The following is a 15,045-nucleotide window of genomic DNA, read 5'->3' on the forward strand; positions in this document are numbered from 1 at the left end:
ATAACCAACATTCTGTCCAGGTAGTATTGATTTCCTGTAGCTTTCGTTTGTGTGTTTATATATCTTTTCCGCTGCCTGACGCCCGCCCTACCAATTTGGTATTGATTTGTGTATTAACTAGATAATAATATTTCTGTCGTATGCATCTTTTTCAATGATTCGTTTAACTACGTTTCCGTATGCTTCCCCTAATTAAACACCATTCATACCTTGCTGAAATTCAAAGGAAGCTTTAGATGAGCTAAGTACAATGTGGTCTGTATTCTATAGCGGTAATCTAGCGGAGCAGATGGTACCCATGGGAGCTAATCAGGTGAGATGTCTGGACATCTTAATTACAGGTGTGTACAGGTAAAAACTACAGGTAGAATATGTTTCCATGTGCTGTGTAATGTATAAGCTTAGACGGTAATAAAAAGTCTGGACCATTGCTGCTGGTCATATTGGACAGATTGTAACATGTCAAATTTAAGTTGCTTTACCATTGATATAAGATAGGCCACTCTGCTTATTTTTTTTTTACTTTCTAACATATGGATATAATCATGAATACTTTACCGAAGATTACCTTCTCAGAAGGTCGAGTGGTTATGATGTCCTGACCTATTAACACAACCCATCTACCTCTGGGTCGCAAGTTTGAATTCCCTATGGGGGTAGTTTCCAGGTACATGTACTGACAGTTGGTCACTGGTTTTACTCTGAGTAATCAGTTTTCCTCCAACATCTCAACCTGGTATGTCCTGAAATGACCCTGGTTGTTAATATGATGTTAAACTAACCAAATTAAACCTTCATATTTGATAAAATATTTTTTGATTAAAGTGAAAATTAAAAAAACCAGTGAGGATTACAGTTAAACCTATTCAATAGGTTTAACTGAAGAAACTCGTGAAGATTATGTGTTTGTTCTTCTGTTCGACTATCTTTCCATCTGTGACAATTTCTTCTCTCTGTCTTTCTGTACATTATCCTGTCTGTGCTCTATTTTCCCCTCCAGGTAGGTCACAGGGTTACACAGGTAATTGCCATATAAAAATTAAGGCACGGTGACTTTCACCTACGACTTCTTACCTTTGACTTATATCATCAATTTAACTTGTCCCAGCTGTACATTTTTCTATTGCTTCTAATCCCTGGAATTTCATACTCGTGCAGTAGGCCCATCAAGCTAGGTCAGACGATATATCCTGTACTAGAATTAGGTCACTGTGGAATTAGGTCATGGTGACCTACATTTTGACAAAAAAAGGATCTTACATCCTTCCATTAGTCCTCTCAGAGTGACTAATTTACCAAATTGATTTTTAGGTTGTTTTGTGTAGATGTCATGATAAAGTTAAATTCTAAAATATGTGTATAAACTTTATTTATTTTACATCAATTGAGAAACAAGTTATACAACTTATGTAAATCACTCTCGATGGCCCGGATGTAAGCGCGTGAGGGGTCTTAGTGTGGGAGCTAACTGGAGTGCCCGGAGAAATCCCATGTGATTGGGCAGGTGACCCCTAACCTTATCACGTCCGTGCCGGGGATCGATCCCCGGCTAGCTAGGTTAAAGGCGAGCGGCTTAACCACTATACCACCCGATCACCCAAATATGTTTATGATGAACAGTCAAACCTGTCTATAAAGACCTCCCAAGGAAGAAAAAAATAAATCTTAAAAGCCAAGTGGTCTTTATACACAGGGCAAATTGTATTGGAATTAACCATCTGGGATCCTGAGTTAGTGGTCTTATTAAGCAGGCTATCTTGATACAGAGGTAGTCACTAAGACAGGTTTGAATGTACTTAAGTGTACAGTCAAACTGTGTAAAAAGAATCTATTTCTAATTCTAATTTCTAATCCTTAAGACTGATTCTTAAGGATCGTATTAGACAGGTTATCAACTTATAGAGAAAAGCTTATTTTATCTACAGTTAACATCATATAATAAAACTTTGATAAACTGAACAACATTTGTTTTGGTGGAATAAGACAAGGTTTTCCAAGTTGTAGAAATTGTTTTAACTTTGATGAAAAAAAAATTAAAGTACCAAATCTGTAAAACACATTGATTGGAGTTATACAACGGGCGAGGTATCTCACATGAAAAAGTCACATTTTGTTTGAAATGGTAATTTTTTATCTTCATTCAAAAGAAAAAAATGAAACAGAGTTTTTTTTAAGTTTTATATTGGGGTCGTAATGAGGTAGGCGAAAAAAAAAAAATCAATGTTTGATAAAATGTAAAACAAAGTGAAAATTGCCTTCCTACATAGTGAACTCGCTTAATTATCGCTGCTACAGTGGGTTTTTTCAGGTCGGTAATCTGAAACTTGATTATTTGACTGGATGTGATATTGGTTTTCACAATGGTAAAATTTCGGTAATGAGGAATTTACAAAAAAAAATGTTTTCATGTTTCTGTTTCAGAATTATCCTGATTAGTGCAATTATTTTTATGGAATTCTTTACCATGACCTTACTTTTATACTAATATTTCTGTTAATTGCTAATCATCATTATGATCAAGCATACATTTTTCAGGGATCATACTGGAACAAAATTTGAATATAATATAAAATTTCTTTGTTTCAGTTTCAACACTTGAGGATTGAAACATGAATCATCATGTCAACCTGCGATGATATTGACGATGATATCGATGAGAAAAATGAAGTCCATAGAAAGAGAATGCGGTCCCTATCGCTGCCACATCTCGTGTCTTGTCATCTGAAAGCTACCGCTCCCCAATTCACCAACATTTTACGATATAATTCCCACTATTCAGAGTTGTCTGCCCTTGATAGGATGGTAGGATTCCATAGTAAACCTCTAGGCTACAAAAGGTACGACCCGCCGACTGAGACGGGGGATGAGATCAAAGAGGAGGACGAGGAGGAAAAGGAGGACTCGTTCAATGATAGGATCCTATTAGGATACACAAATAATGTGGAGGCTTATGATATACCAGATGTTATAAGGTAAGGTCAATTTTATTGTTTCAGGTAATTGAACATTCTGTGGGGATTCTGTGGGGTATTGTCTCTGATTATTTATAATCTGATACCATTGTGGCGTTTTTGTAATCCCCACCTTGTACCAAAGTTTAAATCATACCTTTGTTTATTGTTTGAAATATCAACTTGCGAAAGCAAGTCTATTTCAATTGTCGTTTAATCAATAAACGGCCAATTTCAATTCAATCACACTTGTCTGTTTTTTGTCCTTTGGTACAACTAGCTCGTCCTGTCCGAAGTCATGTATAATAAATAATTAAAATGCAATTTTAATACAATTTAATACATGCTGAATTATTAATTACAATCTTTTAAGATGTAGTTCCTACTCAACGTTATTCAATAGAGGGAGGGCGCAGGGTCACAGAGGTGAAAAGGTCATGCGCACTAATTCGATTCATTGTAAGATAGCGATCACAAACATACGACAGGCCCACTCTTCAGACTGATAGGATGGTAAAGGTTTTCACCGCTATTTCTCAAAAAGTGCTGACCAAGTCTTTGAGATCAAAAGGTGTACGATAGGTAAAGGGCCCTTTGTGATATTGAATTTTGAGATCCCACCTCCTATAACAAGATGGCCGACAGGATATCCATCTTGGATTTTGATAGTTAAAGAGTTTTTACATTTTTCAGGTAATTGAACATTCTGAAGGGGTAAGTTCTCAATTATTTCATATGAATTGGTTGATACCAAGGCAGTTTTTTGTGTTGTGTGATATTGTACAAAGTTTATATCATACCTTTGTTTAACAAATATCAACTTGGACAGCGGTCCATTTCATTGGATTTTTAGTTAAAGTTTGTTAATTCAATCACTTGTCTGTTTCTCAGACAAGTATCGTCCTGTCCGGACCTTGTAATAAAAATTTATATCATTAATACCTTTCCATGCTAAGGATTATTGTTTTAAGATGTGCAACTGCGTTATTCAATGGGACCGATCGGTTAATGGCCGTTTCGGCCATGTAAATGGATTTTGGTAGTTAAAGGCCAGTTACCACTATTTCCATGTAAGTCTGTAAATCATTGAAGCATGTAATCGTCCCCTAGGAAAGAGTTGAGTACTATTTTTATGTTGAGTGTAAGTTATTTAACAGATTGCGGATATCAACAAGATGGCCGATTCAAGGCAAAGTATCTTGGATTTTTTGAATTAAAGTTTGTTAAATGACCTTGGTTTTATTCATCTTATATTTCTCAAAAAGTGTGAAGGGTATCCCATTCCGTACCAAAGTTTAAATTTCATTTGTTTTTTTTTCTCCATTCAACTCGGGCTCTATCGAATTAGTTTTTTTTTTCCCATTTTTAGACTTTTTTTTTTTTTCTTTTTTTCACCTCTGTGACCCTGCGGCCATCTCCCTCTATTGAATTAACGTTGAGTAAGGAACTACATCCCTTTACTATACTTAAAAGATTGTAATTAATAAACCTTCAGCATGTATAAATTGTATTAAAATTGCATTTTAATTATTTATCTATTCTTCACTTGTAAACTAAATATCGCTGATATATCTTATTTTTAAGCGTAATTCTAATTTGAATGTTGATAAATAGGAAATTGAAAAAATAATTATAAAACATCTCTAAAATTCAGATTTATTTAGAAGAGTAGTGGTCTGTTGAGTAAAGGGAAGTAACTCTTCAAAGCTTACGCATACAGAGATGTCACTCCTCAAACGTGATTTATTTGCTTATCAAGTGATAAAAGAAAGAAGAAAAAAAATAATGGCAAAACACAATTATTTAAAAAAAAAATTTTTTTGTAATTTTGGTTGAAATATTTGTGAAGTAGTAATCATGTAACTGTAAAACTAAAATAAATGGATTTTTTGTACAGACTTTGTCTGTATATAACTAGATAATCAGGTTATATTGTCTGATGAAGATGGGAGCAATCAACAATATGTCAGTCTAAGTTATATAAATACAATCTCCTGTGGTTTGTTATAAGTTTACTTTCATTTGTACTTATCCTAAATACAATTTTATATAGTTTGTAACCCCCAGAGATGGTTGGGTACCATCTGTGTAGGTGACACAATCTAACATGGATGATTGTAGGAGTTCTATATGTAATCAACTTTCAATTTCATACAATATTTTACCAAATCCTAAAATAAAACTACCAGACAAATGATCAGGCTGTACCATATTTATCTCAGTTTTATGATTTATACGATTTCTCGAAAACAAAAGTTCAGATTAAAGTCAAAATTTAAGTTTTTTATCCTATATAACCCCGATTTCTCGAAACAAACTTAAGTCAAAAACTTACTTAATCATAAAGCTTCATATAAGTTTTGTGTTAATTCTGCACTTTTGTTTCAAGAAATTGGGGCCAGGATGCTAGATAATGGAAATAAGAATATATGGGATGGAGCAATGGGAGGAGATGGGTGGATGTGATGGGGGTAGGGGATGGATAGAATTTGGAAACTTTAGGATGGAATTAGACTTGTTGGGATGTAAGATAGGGTTTGGGATGGGGGTCGGGTTAGAATGGTGGAGTAACATTTGTAGGTGGATAGGACTACAGGGTGGGTGGGGTGGGGATTGGGTTAGCTAGGGTAGAGTTATTGGATTGATAAAATAAAGGTGGAGGGATCAGATGATTAAGGAATGGAAGAGATTTGGTAAGAAGATGGGTTGAGATTAATAGAAATTTCTGTGTGCGTGTGGGGGGGGGGGGGGGGGGAGAGGGGTTATATGAATGAATGCAGATGCATCTATGGATGGAATGAATGAATTGTAAGACTTAAGATATAAAATGATGTGGTGTATGATGGAACAGGAGTTGAAAAGTCAATTAGACCAAAGTCATAGTTAATTGTTTAAAGATGCTCCACGGCTGACAAATGGTATTTTTTCACTATCAAAAAACAAGAGCAGACGATTTAGTAATTTTCTTCAGTAACAAAAGTTACTTACTTTACTAACCATTACCACCATTGAAAAGTTAGACCATTACCACCATTGAGAAAGTTTAGAGCTTCTAATAATTTACTTCAAGTTCAAAATATGAAAAATAATTTTGCATCCCGAAAAAATTCTGTGGCACTCAATTCTATATGAAAATGAAGTAATGATTCTGCGTGCACCAAAGGCGAAATAAATTATTTATGTTATTTTTTGTTTTAATTAGGCATATATATACACAATTAAACACCAAATATTATTCAAGTGATGAATATGATTTATGCTCTGTCGGCGGTGGAGCATCTTTAATATAACATACCATATTCTCCTCTCCAAAATTTAGCCGCATATGATTAATATTGAAATTAGAATTTGGAATTTTTTTATATTCCCCGCAAAAAAAATAATGAGGTGTGTGTGTGTCATACTGGAAACGAGTTGTCTGTCTGTTCGTATGTCTGTCTGTCTTTAGACATAACTTTGTCCGGTGAACTCCTCCTAAACTAATTGACTAATTTTGATAAAATTTGATACACAGAATCCTGAGAATACAAGGGGAGTTGAGTAAGCTTTATAGAGTTCTACAATGTCCCCTATTAATGGGATTTATATTACTAAATTAGTATTAGTCGTCCACTCTGGTAGATAGGCAGTACTAAGATAGCAGTAGTACTGAACTGAAGCTAATACTGATTCTTTTTGTGTTCAGCTAGTAGCTGGGATATGTAGTCAAGAAGATCTAGATAGGCAGTATACTGAACTGAAGCTTACTGATTCTTTTTGTACAGTTATTTAGCAGCAGTATTACTGAGCTGAAGATTCTTTTTGTGTCTAGCAGTAGTACTGAACTGAAGCTATACAAGAATGATAACAAGCCTGTACTAAATAGCAGTTTTACCGAGGTGAAGCTATACTGATTCTTTTTGTGGTCATAGTAACAGCTAACAGCAGTACTGAACCGGAGCTATACTGCTTTGAAGACTTCCTACCTGGGATAGATGAAGTCCCCTCAGCCCTTGCGGTCAGTGCTCCTGGCCGGGTAGGATTGTCACGGTCAGACAGCCTTTTTACACCAGCCAGTCCAGGGTAAGATTGCACTCTATCACAGCATCATATGTTCACATTGTCATACTTGTAGTGAGAATGTTCACAACCACGGTTCAATAGTAACTACGTTTTGTACTTTTCAATTGATTTGAGGGAAAGTTCATATAGGATCATGGTTTGGGAGCAAGCCCATTTAAGACTATATATGGTTCAAGAGCAAGTTGCCTCATGGTGCAGTATAACGTTGTTCAATATCAAATATGGGAGTAAATCAGCTTAGCTTCACAAATGGCATCAAAATATGTTATTTCAACTATTCCTGCCTTGGCATATTTTAGAGTTATCTGCTCTTACATTGTCTTCACCAAAAGTATGTCACTCACAAACATATGATATCACAATCAATACCTACCCACAAGGGCAGATAACTCTGTGTAAAGATAGAATTATCATGTGGCAGCTTTCCCTAACAAGCTTTATGTTAACATGTGATTGAGAACCAAGAATTTCAACAATTCCATTCTCTGTTTTGTGCTTGCTTCTTTCTTTTGAATTATGTCTGACCAGAGAACAAATCAGGAATATGTGAAATACATATGTAAAATTTTTCAGTTGGTTGGTTGATGCAGCAGTTACATTTAAAGTTTCAGTTTTTCTGCCCTGAGGTTGATTTCTCAATTTGTTATGAAGAAGTTTGGGGTCACCTGCTGGACCAAATGGGATCTATCTACATTTTAGTCCCACAGTAAAATGATGTACTTTTAGCTGCACCAACATATTAGCGTGATTAATGTCTGTTGATGACACATGCTGCACAGTTGTAGTAAAAAATATGTGTTACATATACAACGAAACCTATCTTTAAAGACCGCACTAGGGACAGAAACAGAAATCTCCTATAGCTTAATGGTCTGTATACACAGGTCAAAATGTATTGACATTAACCATTTGGGAGCCAAAGAAAATGTTCTGATTACACAGGTGGTCTTTATACAGGGGTGGTCACAAAGACAGGTTTCATATTATATAGGTAAAGTGAAAGCAGTGTCAGTAAATACTTGTAATGATAGATAAGGAAGAATGTATCAACATATTTCTTCTGTTCAACAGCCGTCAAGCTTGAAATAGAATGACTTCATTAATTATTGAAAACAGGAATATCATTTCCACCTAAAATAATCATAAATGGAGTGGTGAACAGTTTCTGTGTATTTGATCCTGTCTTCATTTACTTCCGTCGTCTGTCGTAATGTCAATCACTGCTATTAATACACTTAATGATTTCTAATCTAAAAGCATCGATAGATCAATGTTTTTACACTACTAATCTCCTGAGGGGAGTCAGATTGATCTATGATATGATGTTAGAGCAAATTCATAAAAAAAACACAAAAATAACAGATGTATTTATTGAGTGGGTGGTATAAACACCTGATTCAAAATTGTGGAGACAAAAAACCACGTTGTGAAGCATGTGTAATTACGGCAGGCAGTATGTAGCCACACCCTTCAGCTCCCACGCTCACGTGTTTTCATACTATGTCGGAGCAAACGTCAACACAATACAAAATGCAAAATTACATGTGAAAGTCCTGCCGTTTAATTGACAGCTGGTAAACTGTCATTACTAATATGATTTTTTTTTTAATTATTTTCATTGATTGTGCAATGTTAATCAATAAAATGTAAACAAAGTTTAATTTCCAATCGCCAAATGGACATGTTTTTCTCCGAAGTGATATATTCAGTCACTGAACTGGGTTTTTGTTACGTTGTTTGGCAAACAAGGATGTGACGTCATTATATAGTCATTGATATGTGTTAGCATTGGATGATTGCGCAACAAAAGGACTGTCTGGTAATTAAATTGTTATTTATTCCTGAAAAACATTTTAATAATTAAATCTGCGAAAATACATGGGTGCTATGATTTCTCTGATATAACATGACTTGACATTGTGTGTATTTTTATAAGGGAATCAATAAAACTTTTTCAAAATTGAATGAAATGGATGTGATTTGTGAATGAAATCCTATTTTTTTCCTATTTTTTAAGCCAGCCAGTCTGATAATTGCGTGAGTAACCCAAGTCAATCAGTGAGGATCATGGCTATATCATCCATTTGTAGATATCCGTCAATCTGGTTATGTAGACACGGATACATCTGAAGCATTAACAGCTTATCCTATGTAGTATGATACTAGGAACGTACAGAAAAATACAATATTTGTTTTCTAATGCAGCTTACATGTAGTATTAGGAAAAATAGATACAAATAGAAAATCTAAAGAAGCAGAAATTCAAAAGGACCCACGTCCTACTTTGAGTTCATGTGTTCATCTTCTATATAGGTCTGTAGGAGGACCCTAGTGGAAACTGAGCCCTTTTAAAACATATGTAGTAAAACATCAAAATAAGAAGGGAAGTAACTCCTGAGTTAGGTTCCATATAGTATATGGTTGCCAACATGTTTCGGCCTTTTAGGAAGGCTGTCATCAGGGAACAGCATACATTATATGTAGTAGAGTTATGACAATGGAGATGATTGTTCTAAGATTGAAGTGTTCACGATGCCAGTTTGTTTGTGGATTTGGTTATTGCCTTGCTTATCAAATTGCTGTCAAATTACAAATGATCTGATGGTGGACAACTTTGTGGAAATTAATGCTAGAAATGTGTTTGATATCACTTTGATATCTAGGTTTTTAAGATTATGAAATAGAAACTATTTTGTGTTAAATTTCAGAAGGAACATTATCATCGAGGATAATTTGATAAACCTATGACAAACAAGATGTTTTCTTGAACTCCCACATATAACACTAACAAGGCTAGGGTTTGCAAACAAATCTATTCTCATTATAGAAAGATCTTGGTATGGCAAGCTAGTGAGGTGGAGAGGTAGGTAGTAACACACCAGTAAATAATGGTCAGACGATGGACACCACGATGGCATCTGGTTACGGCCGTCTGCTCAGGCAGACAGCAATATCTGTAAAAGGAAAATTTGACACTCCTGCAGCTCAGAAACCACTAACTAGCTACCATTAGCCTGAGGTAAACATTTCCCTGTAAATGTGTATTTCATTGTTAGATATTCATCACGACAACTTAGCAAACAATGTGGTGATGTGACAAACATTCCTAACAATTGGACACAGAATAACAAACACAGAATAATACTTTTATAAAATACAGACTACGGCTAAATATCTACAATCAGATGGAAATGGACAAACATTCACCAATCAGATCAATGGACAAACAGCCACCAATCAAAAAACATAACATAAACATCCACCAATCAGAAGACAACACAGTAAATAGAAATCCACCAATCAGATTACAATGGACAGCTTTCCACCAATCAGATCGATGGATAAACATCCACCAATCAGATCAATGGATAAATATCCACCAATCAAATAACATAACATATGCATCCACCAATCAGATTGATCGACGAACATCCACCAATCAAATAACATAACATAGGCATCCACCAATTAGATCTGTGGACAAACATCCACCAATCAGATCAATTGACAAACATCCACCAATCAAATTGCATAACATATGTATCCACCAATCAAATCGATGGAAATATATCCATCAATAAAATAACATAACATAGGCATCCACCAATCATAAGACAACACAGTAAATAGAAATCCACTAATCAGATGACAATCGACAAACATCCACCAATCAAATCACACTACATAGGACATGTATCTACCAATCAGAAGACAGTAAATAGAAATCCACCAATCAAATGACAATGGAACAGTACCCACTAATCAGACAATGCAACAGAGGACAGATACCCACTAATCAAATGACAATTATTACTGTAAATGATAGGCATTTACCAATCAGATGATGGGACATAGATCATGTGACCTCCAATCAGATGATGGGTCATAGGACATGTGACCTCCAATCAGATGATGGGACATAGATCATGTGACTTCCAATCAGATGATGGGACATAGGACATGTGACCTCCAATCGGATGATGGGACATAGGACATGTGACCTCCAATCAGATGATGGGACAATAGATCATGTGACCCCCAATCAGATGATGGGACAAAGGACATGTGACCTCCAATCAGATGATGGGACATAGGAAATGTGACCTCCAATCAGATGATGGGACATAGGACATATGACCTCCAAATTGTAAATGATAGGCATTTACCAATCAGATGATGGGACATAGATCATGTGACCTCCAATCAGATGATGGGTCATAGGACATGTGACCTCCAATCAGATGATGGGACATAGGACATGTGACCTCCAATCAGATGATGGGACATAGGACATGTGACCTCCAATCAGATGATGGGACATAGGACATGTGACCTCCAATCAGATGATGGGACATAGGACATGTGACCTCCAATCAGATGATGGGACATAGGACATGTGACCTCCAATCAGATGATGGGACATAGGACATGTGACCTCCAATCAGATGATGGGACATAGGACATGTGACCTCCAATCAGATGATGGGACATAGGACATGTGACCTCCAATCAGATGATGGGACATATGACATGTGACCTACAATCAGATGATGGGACATAGGACATGTGTCTTCCAATTAGATGATTGGACTTAGGACATTTGACCTCCAATCAGATGATGGGACATAGGACATGTGTCCTCCAATCAGACAAAGATACATTGTGTATATATAAGTGGCTATTAATTTAGATAACACAGCCATTGAGAATGCACTTTAGCTTGAACTTTACCAGAATTTGTGTACTTAAAAGAAAATATTACAACAAAATTTGAGTTGGAGCGTATGGATGGGACATTACCATGTTAATGGCGCTATGAACTTTACATTTTTTTCTTTTCATTTCATAACATACAACATATGGATCATATTTTATTAACAGGTGAATTTTAGAACTACTTTAATGTTTTCATACAGGCTGTGGCTCGTTAAATGATTGACAATTTAGGGTGTTATAGATGCCAGAGGGAGCTACTGTACTGGTGGTGACAGCTGATTGGTTCGGTAAAGTGCTGATACATACTGTCTGTTTCCAATCCTGTTTTCAATATGCAATAGGCAGATTTGAATCCAAACCTGGCAAAAACATACAACAGGAGACAAAACAAATTCTGTCATGAATGGAAATTGATCTGCCTCAAGGGGAGATAGAGTGTTGGTTAAGTTAGTGTAGGGTGGGAGTCTCATTCTGATGTAATATTTCTCAATGAAGAGGCCTACAGACGAGAGATTGTTGTGGTGTGCATCTTGTTGTAATTAATGCCTAGCTTTTCTGTCTTTGGTTGTCAGACATGTAAGGATATCTCTACGATGGTCTCTGAGTTAATTTGAGTTTAAAAATAGTCACCATTCTGTGTCTGAGGAGTAAAGGAAGGTGGCAGAGGGTGACCAGGCACGAGACAGCTGATCGAAACTCTTGACCGCTTGGGAGACAACTGACCTGTGGCTAGACACTGTTGATGTGATCAGGGAATACTTTGACAAGGCAATAATGGGACTGACCAGAGACTGACCGATTGGTACTGATATAGATGTGTCCAAGCCTCTCCGAGGATGCAGAAATGTATTTTACGCTGAAATAAGCATGCAGGAGAAAACTGCCATTTTAATTATTGCAAGAAGTTCAGAACAATTAATAAAAATGGCTTATAGGTGCTTCAGTTCCACTGAAAAAAAAGAACTAGATACAGATTGGCTTAATGATTAAGTCTCTGGGCTAGTTCAGTGAGTTTGAAGGGAGATAACTCAATAACTATAAGAATACAATAAGTCATGTGGTTTAAAATATTCAAACTTATTATAGAGCAATTATTTTGATAATGATGCTACAAACTCAGGAAGTTGACTCTAAGATTGTGCCATTTTAGTAGAGGAATATTCATCCTAAATTTGAAATAACAATTCCATGTGTACTAGATCAAAGTCAAGGTCAAAATTTGCACCTTTGCTGATGAGTATTTACAAATGACTAAGATAAAACTCAACTCATTGTCATTGTGTCAGCTGATGTCAAGGTCAAAGATCTGAAGTTCTCATAACATGATGAAAACTTGAAAGTACTACAATTATTAAAAATGAGATGACTAACTGAAGGTCAAGTTCAATGTCAAATTTTGCATTTTGTTGTAAATAGTTATTTTTTATTTAATTCGACAAAACGTCACAAGTGACCCAAGGTCAATGATATCAGGTGAGAAGTCAAGGTCACTGAATCTGACGTCCTGGTCATAGTTTGGATGTCTTTATGTACATTTCCAGTTGCCTGGAATCAAACATGTGGTTGAGTGACCATTACTGTGTGGAGATTTTACCACTAATATAAACTACATAAATTAACGTCTATTGCATTTTGTTTTCTTGAAAATTTCTTTGTCTGACATGTTCTTTCTGTTACTGTTGTGCACATGATTTAATTTTCTTGCTTGCATTTCAAGAAGTGCCAAAAATGCAATTATTACTAATTGGCTGGTTAAAAGGAATCCTTCTTAAAGACATTGTCTGTGTATGATTTTCGAATACAATGTATCGTGTCTTGAGAGCTGTTGCAGAATTTATACTCTGGTTGTTCAGCCGACTCGGGGAACCAGACAAAACTAGACTGAAATATGTATGACACTCCTTTTAGAAATACTACTGTCACAAGCAATGACAGATATCTAGAATCCATGCACAAATGGTTTGGTAGACAATACTTTTAAACTAGATAGCCAAATCTTATCTCTAAAAAACTCACAGATTCAATCCATCATTTATCATTGCAACTCATTTTAGAAGGTCACAGGTCATAGGGATTATTTTCCGCTTTGTTCAAAACACTTAGAATAAGATTGAATTGAGAGAATCAGATCAATTCTAATCTGGCTGCAGGCTTTGGCATTTAGTCACAAACCTCATCAGGTCTGGGGGTCAAGGGTCATGGGTGTTTTTGTGGGAGAGATTGCTGATTGTGGAGTAAGGATAGATTGATGGAAGTATAAGGAAAAGAGGGTTTGAACCTTGACTTGAAAAAAAATGAGGCTATAGATGGATGGGTTAGGCAGGACAGTAGGGTTTGGACCTTGAGAAAAAATGAGGCTATAGATGGAATGGTGAGTCAAGAGGGATAGTCAGAGGGGAGGGATTTAAATCTTGAGGAATATTGAAGCTGTAAAAGGGTAGGAAAAGGTGGAAGTTCAGTTCAGAATTCCAAGCTAATATTAAAGACAAAAACTAGAAGAAGAAAAATTTTGTTGAGAAAAAAATTAGTCATATAAATTAGAAGGGTATAAATGGAGTAATAAAATCTAGAAATTGAGGGAATAAAGGATAGAAGGGGAGGAATAAAAATGTTTATAAATGTGAGGCTATTTAGGAAAAGGAAGGAAGAGAGGAATAGATGGAAAAGTGATGATGAAGCTAAAGAATGATAAAAGAGCTTAGGGGATTGGTAGGATGGAACTGTGAAAAGTGTCAGAGCTATAGAGAGGAGGGGTCAGTAGAAGGGGATAGTAACTACTAAAAATGTGAAACATAATGGGAGATAGAACTATGAAACAAGTGCAGCTTTAGAACGGGGAGGGGAGACGGGGGTCTGGTGAAAGGAAAACCTGAGATGTGTATTGATTATGTCATGTCAATTATCCTCAAGCTAATGAGCAGAGTAAGTGTGTGCAGCACTTCGTTACCTGTTACTAAAAATAGCCATGCAGGTGTTATCAGTCACTGCAGAGGAACAGATCCCCTCCAAATTACCATCGACATCTTCATTCATTAATAATCACACAGGAAACATATTGATTGGTTAAGATCTGAAGTGAAAACAAAAATGATAAAAGTGGATCACGGTGGATTGAACACTATTAATTTCACTGTTGCACGATAGAAAAACATTTGTGGTTTTCTTAGAGGAAATGGGAGAGGGGCGAGTTCTATTATTCTTTTTACATCTTAAGATTTAAGAAATTTAATTGTAGGATAAAAATGATTTTATTACAAGTAACGTCCCAGTAAACTCGGGAAATAATTGATGCTGGTCATTCATCTGTAAAATTTAG

At 35.8% G+C, this 15,045-nt stretch overlaps 1 protein-coding gene across 1 annotated transcript in view; it reads left to right on the plus strand.

Moving 5' to 3' along the window:
* The window catches only part of LOC138323671 (ankyrin repeat and fibronectin type-III domain-containing protein 1-like), a 150,950-nt gene that overhangs the window by 16,239 nt on the left and 119,666 nt on the right, over nt 1-15,045 (plus strand). The window contains exons 2-4 of the mRNA XM_069268447.1: nt 2,587-2,972; nt 6,657-6,674; nt 6,879-7,013. Coding sequence (XP_069124548.1) covers nt 2,620-2,972; nt 6,657-6,674; nt 6,879-7,013 — 506 coding nt within the window. The 5' untranslated portion in view covers nt 2,587-2,619. The remainder of the gene's footprint in view (nt 1-2,586; nt 2,973-6,656; nt 6,675-6,878; nt 7,014-15,045) is intronic.

This window comes from Argopecten irradians, chromosome 5, assembly GCF_041381155.1.
Source record: "Argopecten irradians isolate NY chromosome 5, Ai_NY, whole genome shotgun sequence".
In the NCBI taxonomy this organism is placed as follows: Eukaryota; Metazoa; Mollusca; class Bivalvia; order Pectinida; family Pectinidae; genus Argopecten; species Argopecten irradians.